The sequence below is a fragment of the Carettochelys insculpta genome, chromosome 1 (genome assembly GCF_033958435.1).
Source record: "Carettochelys insculpta isolate YL-2023 chromosome 1, ASM3395843v1, whole genome shotgun sequence".
In the NCBI taxonomy this organism is placed as follows: Eukaryota; Metazoa; Chordata; order Testudines; family Carettochelyidae; genus Carettochelys; species Carettochelys insculpta.
Window position 1 is genome coordinate 87,248,917 of NC_134137.1, and position 14,702 is coordinate 87,263,618.

General features: G+C 41.7%; 1 protein-coding gene across 2 annotated transcripts in view; it reads right to left on the reverse strand.

Annotated features, from left to right (window-relative positions):
- Window positions 1-14,702, reverse strand: part of TBC1D4 (TBC1 domain family member 4) — a 171,495-nt gene that overhangs the window by 82,690 nt on the left and 74,103 nt on the right. For both annotated transcript variants that reach the window (XM_074988846.1, XM_074988852.1), the window contains exons 2-3: window positions 1,794-2,387; window positions 233-322 (exon numbers count right to left, since the gene is read on the reverse strand). In XM_074988846.1, the coding sequence (XP_074844947.1) occupies window positions 233-322; window positions 1,794-2,387 (684 nt within the window). The remainder of the gene's footprint in view (window positions 1-232; window positions 323-1,793; window positions 2,388-14,702) is intronic.

A 14,702-nucleotide genomic window follows, 5' to 3' on the forward strand; every position in this document is an offset into this window, starting at 1 on the left:
GGGCACAGCTTAGTTATTCTACCATGTTGTTGTTAGGGTTCTATGGAGAAAGTGAAAAATCTAGTTACATAAGTATTAATTAAAATAAAATAATTTAAGAATATTCTGTACTGTGTTTTCATTTAAAATATCATCAAAAACTTTGATTGCCTCTTTCTGCTGTCACCACAGCAACTCCAAATCGAAAAAGCCCCTTCCCAGATGCTTCTGGACTTACTCAATAAATACGTACCTGAGAACATGAGGAGATATCTTTGAAATTCTTTTCAAGCACAACAGATTTGGTGTCTGGGCTGATGAGGTTAATTTCAAATCGCCCAACCTTGAAAATAAAATCAGACTATTTCATAAGGCAAAAATGATTAATACACTAAATGAAGATCAATAATTGGGCAGATTTTGCTACCTTTGCTTTAGCTATTCATATTGACCAACAATTTACTCAGTGAACAAAGATGGCAGAATTTCGCTTTTAGGGAACAAGGAAAATAAGGGACAGGAATTGCATAAAATGACAATAACACAGCAAAAATATTCAGCTGGGAGTGGGGGGTTGGCAGAAAAACAGACGTTTTTCATTTTAACATCACTTACCTAGATTTGTTTCAAGTGTGTTTAACAGAGCTTTAGTTTAGCTTCATTCTGCCAAAAGACGTCTAACTAAGGCTGTGTTAAACAGACCTGAAACAAATTGTGGGAAGTTACAAGCCTTATTAGACCCCAAAACCCCCAATCAGATGAATTTTTAAAAATTTAAGTACAACCGTTTGGATCTTCAGTTGTTTGCTTGTTTTAAATAAAGGTTATGCATTTAGACTCTTTTTAAATGGTCAGTAAGAACAGATTGACAGTTGTAGTGTATTTCCCTTCTGTTTTCTTCCCAGGGGTACATGAATACAGCCTGTGGAGCTTGAGGGTTTTTTCAGCTAAGCCTTTTTCATCACTAGTGACAGGGTGTGTGTTTCTAAATGGTGATACATTTCCTCACATCCGTTAGAATTTCTCAAGAGGATGAAAATGCAAGTCTGTTCCCCAAAATAGGGGGGAAAAAGAAAATCCTTAAGAATTAGCAGCCCCTCTTTCCTTTCATGAGTTACCTGTTCTAATAATTTTCTTTTGTTACCTCAACACATATGTTCAGAAATCTTTAAATGCAGTTCAGGGGAGAGAGGAAAGAGTAAAGGATTTGGGGACAAGCTCTTGTGCTGATCTTACAAAAAGGCTATTGAAAAATTATACTTTTAAGATGGACAATTTCTATTCTACATAAAGAAATTTCTTAGCATCCCTGAAATTTACTGAAAAAGTGAATGAGTCAATCTGCATTTTATTTTTCATAGCTTAAACTGCTTACTCATTTTAGTAACATCAACAGGAGACTTGTTCACTTGCCTTAAAAAGATAAAAAAAATAGTTATGGCTAGAGAATCAATCCACAAAACTGAAAGACACCTGAATACTAGCATGAGAATCTAAGATAGAATGCACAGTCTCTTAAATACTGCCAAATTGCCAGATAAAGCAGTTATAGTCCCTTCAAGTTTACCAGCTCTCATAGGTTTTAAACTTAAGGCTTCTCGCAAATAACTGGGACACAAATTATTCAGTGTTATTTTCAGTTTCCCAGTATGGTTCCATGTATTATAATACAAAATAGAAAAGCAAATTTTTTAGCTTACCAGAAATTATCCATGTAAAAAGTTTCAACATGCAGCAGTGATAATAATGGTATAAGTCAAGCTCTACTAATTCTATTGTACGCATGAAATTGCAGGTACTGCCATGGTACCTACCTGAAACAACATTGTTCTGTTCTTCTCCGAGTCCGAGGGCTGAACATGACTGGGAGCACTTGCGTGTCTCCTACGTGACTGCATTTTCAAGCTGGTGTCATGAACCCTCCTCTGCATAACTGCTGTGACGCTGCTGCAGCGGGAGCGGAATTCCTGCTGCTCATCGAAGCCAGAGTCCTCCAAAATCCGCTCAGGGAAGGAGACACGGGAGCCAGCCAGGTTGGTCTGGCCGCCAATTGTGAAGATTGCAGTGTGCCCAGGGGTGGCGTTTGTGCCATCTGGCTCCTCAAATGGGCTATCTGATGGAGAAGCTGGCACGTCTCCTTCGTATAAGGTTAAGTCAGAGTTGGAATCTGTGCTCCGCTGCTCACTCAACAATTTCAGGCGCTGGCGCTCATGTACGCTGAATTTCTCAATGCAGTCATCAATTAGAGTGGATGGGGCTTTCTTATGGGCCACAGTCACCTTTCCACAGTACAAAACCTCAAATTTTTGGGAATTATAGAAGGCATCTTCACTATCCTTACCAGGCTTGGAATCCTCTTTCAGGGCTGCTTTGGAAACTTGCCTTATGCTGCTGATCACATCTGGAACCTGGGTGACAATTGAAAATCCTCATTAAAGAAACTAAAAATCAAATACTAAAGTCACAAGTGTCAACTATGGAAGACTTTAGAAAACAGATTGCAATTCAACCCTGAGTCAGAGAAAATCATCATTATCCTCAACTGGATTTGGCCAAAAAGGCTTTGTTAGCACAGCCCCAAGAATCATCCCAATAAGATTTCCAGTTAAGGCAACAAATATTTAAGCAAACAACAATTCAGCTACTTCAAGTTTGTGTCACCAGCTTATACCACCTTGAAATACACAAGTAGCCATTCCCAAGCCCAATATGCAAACAGTGTTGAGAACTTTTCTAGACCCTTATAAACATGCTACTAAGAGGTCCTTTAGTACAGATACTAGCTCCAACATCTAATTGTGATACTCTGTACCATATTGGAAACCTTGATTTTGATTTTCTTGGCATATCCTCACATTAACAAGACAAGAGTATGATCCCTGGTTGTATGAATATTGGCACACTCATGGGCTATGTCTACATAGAGAATTTTATAGACAAAACTGAGGTTTTGGAGACAAAAAACGCACAGAAGGTCTGCACACAAAATGCATTTTGTTGACAAACTGTCAACAAAAAAAAATCTGTGTGGACACTGGTGGGGGGGGCAGGGGGGATTTTGTCATATGTAGACACAATCTGTTGACAGAAGTTTTGTCAGAACACCTCCTCCAACAGTAACTTCTGTAGACAGATGTTTCTAGTGTAGACATAGCTGTGAATTTTGTGGTCCCTCAAAATGATATGCTCTTAATCACACATGTGCATAAAAATAGTGGGATAAATTCACAACTTACATTGTTGGGCACAATATAAATAGTTTCCCTGGAGCTGCAAGTGCTTATATGAAAATTCAGATTTTTTCTTATCAGTTACTAAAGTCTGGTAGCTTTATTGACTAGAGTAATTTTTCCCTACTTAAGTGGGGAAATTCCTTTGGGTGCTATGTTTTGGCCTCAAATGCAGCCTGAGAAAAGTATGGTGGTGGTATTCTTACAGAGTTGCTTCATTCTGGAACCTGCTTCCTGTTTTTATTCGAAAAAGCCGCTTTGTCCCACTGTTTAATGCTATATTGAAAAAAGAACCTCATCACTTTCAACATTGTTTCCCTATCCTATGGCTTATTGTAAAATCTCTCTGTCACCTTGATCTCAGCTTTCAGCTAATGAAGTATTAATCTAACTCTTGATGTTCTGTGAGGTGCCAGACCTCTCATCTAAGTGCAACATGACCTAAAGTGGAGAAATGAAATGGCTGAACTATTAAGGAAATGGAACATTTTCTGTGCTTAATTTCGTAAGGGCTCTTGCAGCTCCTCTTGAGCTCAGACAAAGAAACTACTTAAGAATAGGTCTTGACTGAGTTTTCATTCCCCTCAGGGAAGTTTGTTTGCTAATACTCCAAACAGCACTGATCTGAGCTACTCAGAAGTACTGAACTACTTGCTCGCTAAGCTTTCAGGTCTACAAAACAGGTGCTGGAAGTAGGAGTCCAGGGGTGGGGGTGCTGCAGCACCCCTTGACTTGAAATGGTTTCCAATATATACTGGATTTACAGTTTGGTTCAATGGCTCTCAGCATTCCACCCCCCCCCCCAACACACACACAATAAAAACTGTTTCAGCACCCCTGGCCCACAATCAAATATATTGGATAGACAGCACAAAACCTTTCAGAGCTAGAAGGATGTCCTAGCACCGGCTCCGCAATCAGTTTATAGCGCTGAGTTTTTATGTAGCACGACAATGGAAGCATTGATTAGTTATACAATATGGCTATGTCTACATGGGCAGCCTCTGTCAACAGAAGTCACTGTCAGAGAAACCTCGGCAATGCCTCTGTCAACAGATGGTGTCTAGATCGAAAGAGCAATCTGCTCTGTCAACAGAGAGTAGCCAACACTGCCCTGCCCTCTCTCAACAGAATGGCTGACCAGAAGCTATGCAAAGAAGGCTGCCTGGGGAACTGGAAGCCCTCTGCATAGACAGAGCTGTCTACACAGGCACTCTGTTGACAAAACACTGCAGGCAGAGGTACTTTTCCCGACTGGTAATAGGGATAACACTGCCAACTGAACAGCTGAGTTTTGTTGACAAACTCTTGACAGAGCCCTTTAACTGTGTAGATGCTTGGTGAGTTTTGTCAACCCAAGGACTGTTCTGTTGATAGAAGCTGTCCATGTAGACATGGCCATTATATGTTGAACCTAGTGGTTGAAAACTATGCAAAGTTTTTAAAACAAAGATGCTGCCTGAGAAATGGGAAGGAGAAGATCATGAACAAGCAAATGGGACAATCTAACAAAAGGTGCCCTCTTTGACTGATGTCTCATGAAACTGCAACTCCTTTTTGAAATGCTACATAGTAACCGGACATAAACTGAAACAGCTTTGACTTTGTTGGCCAAGAAACTATGCTTCATGAAATACTGGGTACAATGGAAAATTACACAGAAATGGAGACTGTAAAACAAGCTTACTCAGATTTGTTGTAATGGAGAAAGATCAATGTCAAATCAAAATACTGCCAAGAACTAAGTAAATATTATAAAGGGGGTTGATGGGTGTATATGTGCATGTGTGTACATATATTTTTATTATATAGTATGTACTTTTAAATGCAGGATTTCTCAGAGCTTTGGACAGGCACTTACATAAATATATTACAGTTAAAGTTAGGAAAATCTGTGTGCTTTACAGATACCTCTTCATTTGGAATTCTTACTTAACCCAGTTTAACTATCCATTATGGTATTAGGTAGGGGGAAAGCAAATATGGTCCCCAGGACAGATCTGGCCCGACAAGCCTGTGGATCTGGCCTGTCACCTGCCCTGCTGGGATCCTCATGCAGGCTCCCTGCCTGCTGCAACACCAGGCGCTCAAAAAACAGCTGGCTGCTCCATGTGGGTGTCTGCACCATGCATGTGAGGGTGGGAGACTTCGCACACTGCCCCCACCTCCAGCACAACCACAGCAGGTCCCATTGGCCAGTCAGCTGGCAGGGAGACTGCATGAGGGTTTTCTTGGGCTGCTGACTGGAATCTGTCTAGATAAGTGCTTCCCAGAACCTGCATCTAGCACCCCACCACCTGCTGCACCTCAGTTCACCTCCTGCATTCCAGGTCACTATATCCTCCTGCCCTAGGTCAACACCCAAACCCTTTTTCCCACCCCATCAAGGTCACAACTCCCTCCCAGATCAAGTACCCACTTACTCCCCCCATGTCAGAATCTTCTGCACCCATAGTCCTTCCTGGACCTGCACCCTAATCCCCTGCTCCAGGTCACAACTCCCTCCTTCACCCAAACTTCCACTCAGACCCTACACTCTCTCCCCTGTATTCCAGCCTCCTAACCCAAGCTTACTCCTGCACAGAACCTTTGTCCCAGACCCTGCACCCCTGCACAGAAAAGTGTGGACTTTGACTACTTAGCAAAGCTGTAGAGAGCCCTGCTGCCCCACCGCCATCAAAAATTATGGCCCACACCAATATTAGATGAAAGCATGTGATCCTTTTAAAGACAAAAATTTTTGGTGGGAAAAAATACATATTAAAAATTACATGGCAGGATTTGCAAACAATTCCAAGTCCTATTTGTGAAAGGTTTAGTTTAGGTGTATAGACTTAGTATCAAAGTTTTATTTCTAGCTTTCTAACTGGCAGAGCTGATAATTTTTACGTTTTAGAGACTGCCAGGTTTGATAAATGATGCATGCTCAGCAAAGAAGAGCAGCACAGAAGAAAATCATTGTTACAGCTCTAGAATGGGACAATATCACCATGGAAACGGTGAATCTTTTCTTCAAGAAAAGTATAACCAACCAAAGAGTTTACAGGGTCTTGACCTATTCTCCCTTCAGTATTCACACTGGCATTCACTGGCATGGCAAAATGTACCTCAAAGCAGAAAATCAGAAACAGTTTCCAGTTTCTGCCACAAAATGAATTACAATATAGTAGTTTATTCAAAACAGTTCAAAAAAGTACAGATCCACACTTGCTATATATTGACATAAAACAGCTGAATTGGTTTTTAGATTTCATTGTGATATGAGGGGAAAAACTGTATTCCTTATTTAGTTGATTTCTAACTTCATTAAGGGAATTTAAACATACTGGAGGCAAATTAGAAGACCACTGTTCTTATAAATGGGTAAAAGATTGAATAATACCCTATTGTTAAATCAGGTTTAATGCACTCAACATTTTCTGATGCTAGGAGAAGCCACAAAACAAGTTACTGAAACTGAGCCATAAATTAAACACAACACAGCTTTATTGTGTTAATACATCAGATATATTTTGTGCACAGTGCTGTTCTAGCCTTGTCAGACCAGTAATATAACAGAGACAAGATGGGACAGGTATCGGTCCAAGGGAAAGATATCCCATCCTCCTTGTTTCAGTTGCATTTTGCAATATAAAAGTAGGCAAAAAAACCAAACCACCACATATCAAAATTAAAAGAATGGTGCTTTTTGGTTTGGATCCCAGCTGAATAGCTGATGCTTTCCCAAAGTACACTGAAGTATACAGATGATGTTCTTAGTGAGGAGGGGTTACCTAGTAATTGATTTTTCCTATAAATACAAACACAGAAAGTTTCTCCCATTATACAACATGGAAGTACTTTCACCACATCTCCTCAGAGAAACTCAGTTCATGATATCGTACTCCAGCCTGTCACAAGACTTCTAGACAGTAACTGCTGGTGCTTCAAAAAACAAGTGTTTCTTGATTTAGCATTGAAACCAAACAGTCAGCATAGGATTCGAACAGCCTTTCTTGCCTTCAAACATGAACATAGAAAGATTTCCGGCATCTGATTGGAGAAATAATGGTGTCAAAATATTAGGAAACTTGTACAGAGATCATATTTACATAACACTTTGTGAGTCTCTTTGTGAGGCTTTCAACCTCTGAAAATTAAATGTCAGATTGAAAATTCACAAAATAATTAAATACTGAGACAGCCAGCAAAATGAATCAAACAAATGAAATCATACGAATCCATATGATTTGCTGAAGCTAGACAACTCTCAAAAGAATAACTGGTGAAGATGTGAAATTCTTTTGATTACATTCATGTGCATTGTCTGTTATACAGAATCAAATCAAAAGGCTAACCTTTGCTAAGTTACATTGCTGCAACAAAAGTCTGATTTACTTAATTCTAATCATAATTATGCAGTAAGCAGGAAAGCCACCTTTACAGTTTACAAGCTTAACCTTCCATTTCAAAATATGAATCTGCTTGCAAATAATTATTTGCTCGGCCACAGCTTTTTTTAATTCTCCCCCCTCCGGTCTCATGGTTAAACCAAGAAATCTGAAGAACAATTAGTTCATTTAGAACCCACTGTAACATTTTTCTTTCCCAATTTCTCACAAAAAATTGTTTGGGTTGACTTGATATTTCTTTTAAAAAAAGTTATCTCTATTAAACGTATTTAAAATAATGTTTTGTAATCAGCTTCAAAACAAACCATTTTGACACTTTCAAAATTTCAGAGTTTATTTCCCCCACTCAGCCAAAACTGTTTTTCAAATTTAACACATGTGCAAATAGTATCAATGTCCCTTCTGACCAAAGGGCCCTTTGATACCAAATAGCAGAGGATATAAATGGTGCCCAGGGGCTTCCAGCAATCTCCTGGTACTGATATCTAACAAACAATTTAAAAAGAGTGGCACATAAGTAGGGCCATCCTCAGGCATATGCAACCGTCAACGGATAAACCCGTAAGGAGTTAAACCCGGTGGGTTCTCTGTTCGTAAGCAGCCAGGTGACCCAATGGCAAGAGAGAGTGGGATTTTGAATAGAAGCAGTTGCCTATTGAGGAGCCTCTCTTTTGTGTGGCTGGAGGAGAGAGACAGAGAGCGAGAGAGATTTAAGCTAGAGCAGGCTTAAGGAATTCAGTACATATCCAGGCCACAAGGAGATCTGGGCATACAGACATATAAGCAGAAAGGAAATGTCTAGTAAGACATGATCAGGTTATTTTTATTATTTGGGTTTGGTGCAGGACTAATTGGGCTGCTGATGTAACCCCCTGTACACTGTAACTTTTAAACTGAAACCCATGGAAGTCACTCTGTGTTTTAACCTACTTTAAAAAAAAAAGTTGCTCTCTAACACTTAGCAACCAAGTATGCTTCATCATGTAAAATTTTTGTTTTGTTAAGAAATCACTCCCCCCACTTTGCTTTAAAAAAAAATGATTCGATTCCCACGTCCTAGAGAAGGGTCTATGTATATGCATGCCTAGGACTGAAAGTATCAGAGGGGTAGCTGTGTTAGTTTGGATCTGTAACAGCAACGAAGGGTCCTGTGGCACCTTATAGACTAACAGAAAAGTTCTGAGCATGAGCTTTCGTGAGCACAGACTCACTTCATCAGATGCTGGTCTTGGAAATCAGATTTCCAAGACCAGCATCTGATGAAGTGAGTCTGTGCTCACGAAAGCTCATGCTCAAAACTTTTCTGTTAGTCTATAAGGTGCCACAGGACCCTTCGTTGCTAGGACTGAAAGGTCACCTTTCAGAGATCGCAGCTTAATTTCTTCCTTTTTCTTTCCAACTTCTCTCCAAAGGGAAGGTGAAAAGCTTGGTGTTCCTCCACGGGGAGACATTCCTAGTGTGTCTGCCTGGGTTTTAAAGAGGGTTTTCTCATTTGGGTGGTGGCAGCTACCTCCCAGGATCAAGGAATCTGTGACCTTTATTTTTAAAGGTCTTTTCTGGGCCCCCACCTTCTGTACTCAGAGTGTCAGCATAGGGAATAACCTTGGCAGCAACATACATGGTTGCACACAGCACCAGACTGTTTGGGGCATCTGCCTCTTTTCCCCACCCTCTTGCTTCTCTCCCCAACAACAGGGAAGACAGAGAGGAGCTCAGACAGCTCTGCTCCTACCCCACCCCTGCCCTGGAGGCTCATGGAAGTGGGGAGAGGAAGGCTGTCTGGGCAGCCTCACCATTTCTGGCTGCCTCACCACACCATGGACAGCTGGGTCCCTCCTTGGCATGGCTCTCAACTCTTCCCTGCGCTCCTGAACACCTGATAGGCTTGAGGCAGTGGTGATGGAGGATTCTGCAATGATGCTCCACCTTGTCCTATGTGTGCACCTGCTCCACCACTATTCCATTGCCGAAACCAGGGAGCATGATGGGGGGATGCAGGACCATGCTGGGCAGGAGGGGGACACTGGCACACTGTGGACAGATCCTGACCCATGGATGCCTCCCTACCCAATTTCCCCACCTCCACGCACACACCAGGACCCATATGTAGGTAGGGAGGTGGGGCAGGTCCGGTTCAGGGAATGAATAATTACTGTAAAAGTTCTCTCATATTTTGTAGGTCTTAAAATTTTAAGCAGTGTTTAAATTTGCCACAATTTCATACAACAATTTAATTCAAACTGTGGTAGTTCATTGGAGGGACTCTGCAGGGAGTCAGGCTGCTGTAGGGCAACGTGGCTTCCAAGAAGGTTTTGCGCGGGAGACGCACACTGTCCACACACTAGGCTCAGTGAGGTCCCAGTTTAATAATCCTGCACAGGGCTCCATAATGCCCAGTGAAAGCGATACACGTAACGTCTCTGAGAGCCCACACCCCACTGACCATCGTAAACTTTAAAAAGTATAGAAGAGACAAGCTGAGTGAAGTATTAGCTGTTAGTGGAACAATTTCTATGGGTGGAAGACATTGGTTCTCAACCTGTGGCCCGTGGCCACTTGCAATCGGGCTGTGAGGCTTGGGCTGCCCTCCTCATGTAGAGCTCACACTAGCATTCTGGTGCCATGGCATCCCCCTCCCCATAAGTGGTTGATGCACCAACTTCCCGCTGTGTGGGGAGGAGTCAGCCCCAAACCCTGTGGTCCAGAATCCTGCTTGCAGGGGCAAAGGAGCATGGCCAGGCTCTGCATGCTGCAGCTCCCACTCCCACAGCTGGGGGAAACGCAGCACCAGAAACAGCTTGGGGAGCCTTGCAGAAGCGCTGCCAATGGGAGCAGCAGAGTGCGGTACCTGGTAACAGTGAGGAGCGCAGAGCCAAAGTAAGTGCACCCTTCACAACCAGCCCCCACACTCCCATCCCCCTTGTGTGCCCCCCTCCTGCTCAGCTCTCCCACCCCAGGCACACTCCTCCCACCTAGCTCTCCCATCCTGAGTCTGCTCCTGCACCCTCCCCGTGGCCTGACACTCCACCCCCACCCCGCTGCTGCACCTTCCCTGCCTTCCAGAGCTCCCACCCTCAGCCCTCTTCTGCACCTTCCTTTCCTTCCAGAGACCTGCCCTCAGCACACTCCTGCACCCTCCCTTATGGCCAGACCTCCTCTTTCAGCCTGCTCCAGTGCCCTACCTCCCACCTTTACCCCCATACTTAACCCTGGCAGCCCCCTCCCACACAATGAACCCCCCACTTTGGCCTCACCCCACACCCTTGTGGGCTCACAAAAATCAGCTAACCCCAAGACCACAAAAGAATTAATCTGGCATTTAAGAATCCTTGAAGCTTGGTTCCCCCTCCTCCCCCACCTCTGCTCTTCCCACCTGTGTGGCTGGTGTTCCAGGGGAGTGAGGTGTCTCAGTTGGGGGCCACATCAGTGAGGGCTGGGGACTTACTTGTATGGCCCCCAACTGATTTTCCTGTAGATCAGTGGCCCCCAACCCACAAAAGGGTTCCTCGGCATACCATGAATAAAGACAAACATCGAAACTTTTTGTTTTGGACATAAATTAATATTTTTATTTAAAATGAAGTTTGGCAAACTAACATGATAAAGTACTTAATCTGTTTAATTATTTTGATTAATATTTCCTCTCTTACTGGTTATATACTCCCTCTTATGTAATTTTGTATTTAAAGTATTTGGAGATAAACGAAGGCATTCTGTCATCCTGGGTGGTTGGCTGGTGGTCCACGGAAAGTTCTGTGCTGAATAGGGAGGGCCACAGGCCAAAAATTTTGAGAACACTGGGGTAAGAGACAAGCTTTTGAGCTTCACACTGCTCTTCTCCATGAGACTAACAAGATACACTACTGCAAACAATAGTCTTAAAAGTCCGTAAGTTAACGTAGGTCACCATAAAGTGATAAACAGGTTCTGGCCAGGCAGGGAGAAGTAGTAGATACTTATCTTTCTGGCTGGTTATTATGTATTGTGTACTCACAATGAAAGTCTACTTGCATACAGAACCACCAACTGATCAAAATTGCAAAGCTGACAAGAGATCACAAAATCTGCAGGAAGAACACACCGCAGGGAGGGTGTCCTGTTTATAACTAAGATAAAAAAAAATCACTTTGGTGTCTACACAATGCAATAAGTCACATGGTACCCTTTACCTAGGGGACAAATTGCCAAAGGGCTTGTCTTATGAACAGAGGGTCTCTCATGGCCACGCTGGCTGTTAAATGTTGGGAAGAAAAACTGATTGAGAGTTATTAGAGAGTAAAGTGCCTTGTTAGTTATATCTAAGCTCTAGAAGAGTGTTATGATTTTATTTTACACATAACCATTTGTTTTAAATATTTTTAGTTTGCTACATCTCAAATCTCTATGTTTGTGTATTAAGAACTACCATACACACTAACAGCTATGGAATAACAATGAATTAAAAAAGGAAATAGTAACAAATGGACAGGAGGAGCAGTTATCCACAAATAGGGTCTCAAGCTGTGTAACAACTAAGTTTAACCCACATGAGACCAATTCTGCCATTTTTGTCATTTATGTGACCAAACATACCACATGGCCACAGCAAGAGCCTCAGGCTCTTCACAATATTGCAGGGACCTCACTAGGCAAACATATTACCCCTGGAGATGTTCAGTTACTATAAAGATTGCACCAGTACATAGCCCTAAGTAGAAGGGGGACATTTCAACTTCCTAGCAAAAGTCAAGCATTTCTCCAGTGAAATCATTCACATGTAAAAGCATCCACATCAAACTAGTAATTCACCAGTGATCAGTAAAGAACTGGATCTCCAAACCAAAGAACAAATTTCCTTGATTACTTTACCTATACTTTTAGGAAATGCAGGATATCCTTCAAAATTCATCAGTACATCATGAGAGGGCCTCTGTTGCTAATAGGCAAAGAAATTATTGACCAAGATGGAAGCACACTGCAGAGAAAGAGCGTTAGGAACAGATACAGACACTTACTGAAATTCATATTTTCAGCTTTATATTATTAACTGCACTGCCTAATGACTTTTAACATAAGTTCCCTACCTCTTTTAGGTAAACATCCACAAGTATTTTTAAAATCCCCCTCTGTACAAATGTGACACAAGCCCTTACTCGTCAGAAGCTGGGAAGGTGCTGTAATGTTAGAAATGTGAGTTAATGGCATAATAGGTGACCAGCACAGGATAGTGTAATTTCTTCCAACACCACTAAAACAGACAGCAATGCTGATATTCAATGTCAGCATAGTCCTTGTGCTATAAGCAATGAACAAGACAGCTACAAAGGTGGTCTTGAATAGGGCGTTTTGAGCCTGGGGTTCCACTAACAGCCCCTTCCCTCCCACCAAATCTTAGCAGATTCTTGCCAAACAGACTGAAGCGTTAGAACATGAACAAAAATATTTGAGTGTGGCAGTTATTTCTCCAGAGATTAGATGCTCGTCAACAAATCCTTCAATGATTTCTGAGCATTTGTCAAAGACAAAGGGGAAAAAAATTAAATTAACTATATTGTACTGTTATTCAGTCTCTGAGGGAACACCAGAACCAAAGTGATCTTACTGAAAATTGTGATAATCTATTTACTGCCTTCAATCACTTCCTTTTAAAGCCTTTCTGAATTGCTCATAAATTCACTGTGAAAGAAATTTTTGCTAATACATTCTAAATGAGTTTGAAAGTTCAAAATTACTTCAAGCAATTCTGCATAAAGATTTTAAAAAGGGAAAATACTGGTTTTTAAATGGTCAAAAACTTGGCATTGCTATCATTTATTTCATTTTGCTTCTTAAACAGATGATAAATTCTATAATAACTTCACAGGGTTACTGTGACTCAAAGAGCAGATCAACAGGAAGGGGGGTGGGGGGAAGTTAGATACAAAAGGAAAGGCACTATACCTGTAAAAGAGTTTTGAAATGAAAAGCTGTTGACAAGAAATAAAAAGACACCAAGTTAATGCCACAGAGAAGAGCTACTGGAGAAGAAGACACTTGCACCACATATGATTGACTGTGGCTATTGACGGCTGGATGCATGCATGAAGAGGGGTGAAAAATAAAAAGGGTAAGATACGAGGCAATTCCTGGCAAGTCTTTAAAGGAGCCTTACAATATTGACACAATTATTTGTGCAATCCAATGATAAAAAGTTGCACTGAAGCAAGAAGCTTTTCTAGTCAGCATTTAGTACTAAATTCTGGTCATTTAGTGCAAAACAGTTAATATTGAGGTCACAAGTGGACAATACTTTAAACAATATGTAGGTCAGAACTTACTATTTCTGACAGTCTGATCTCTTTATGGCTATTGTAGAAGATCCAAACTTCCTCAAGTTTCTGGGTTCAGTCATGCTCTCTGCCTTTGCAGTCACCTTATCCCTCACAATACCAGAGTCCTGAGAGCTCGGTGCAGCCAGACAGATACAAGAGAAATGTAGAGAGCAAACATCAGGACTTATGTGATCTTCATCAACTTGACCAAGGCATTTGACATGTTCAACAGAAAAGGGTTCTGGAAAATACATGGGCAAATTGGCTGTCCTGAAAAATTTATCAACATTGTTTGGTCTGTTCACGATGGTATGGTCACATCCTAAAACAACAGAGAGACATCAGCACCTTTTGAAATATCACGCAGTACAAAGCAAGGATGTCTACTTTTCAACGATGCTATTAGTTGCTTTTAAGGACTGCATGTTGGACATATCTTTTCAGTTCCAAACAGATGGCAGTATTTTCACTCTCCAGAGACTTCAGACTTGCACTAAAGTGGTTATTACACCAATCTGTGACCTTCTGTTTGCTGAGGACTGTGCATTTTTGGCTCACTCAGTGAAGGATGCACAGGAACTTTTTGATTGCATCGTTACTTCTGCTCACCACATTGGACTCACAGTGAGCTTCAAAAAGACAGAAGTTATGTCTCAACCTGTTTGGAAAGAGCCCAGCACACCAGTCATCACTGCTGGTGGTATGGTCCTTAAGGCTGTTGGCAAGTTCTGCTACCCCAGAAGTTTACAGTCCTCTAGTACAAATGCGCATCATGTTGTACCTGCTCAATTAGCCAAAGCCAATGCTGCCTT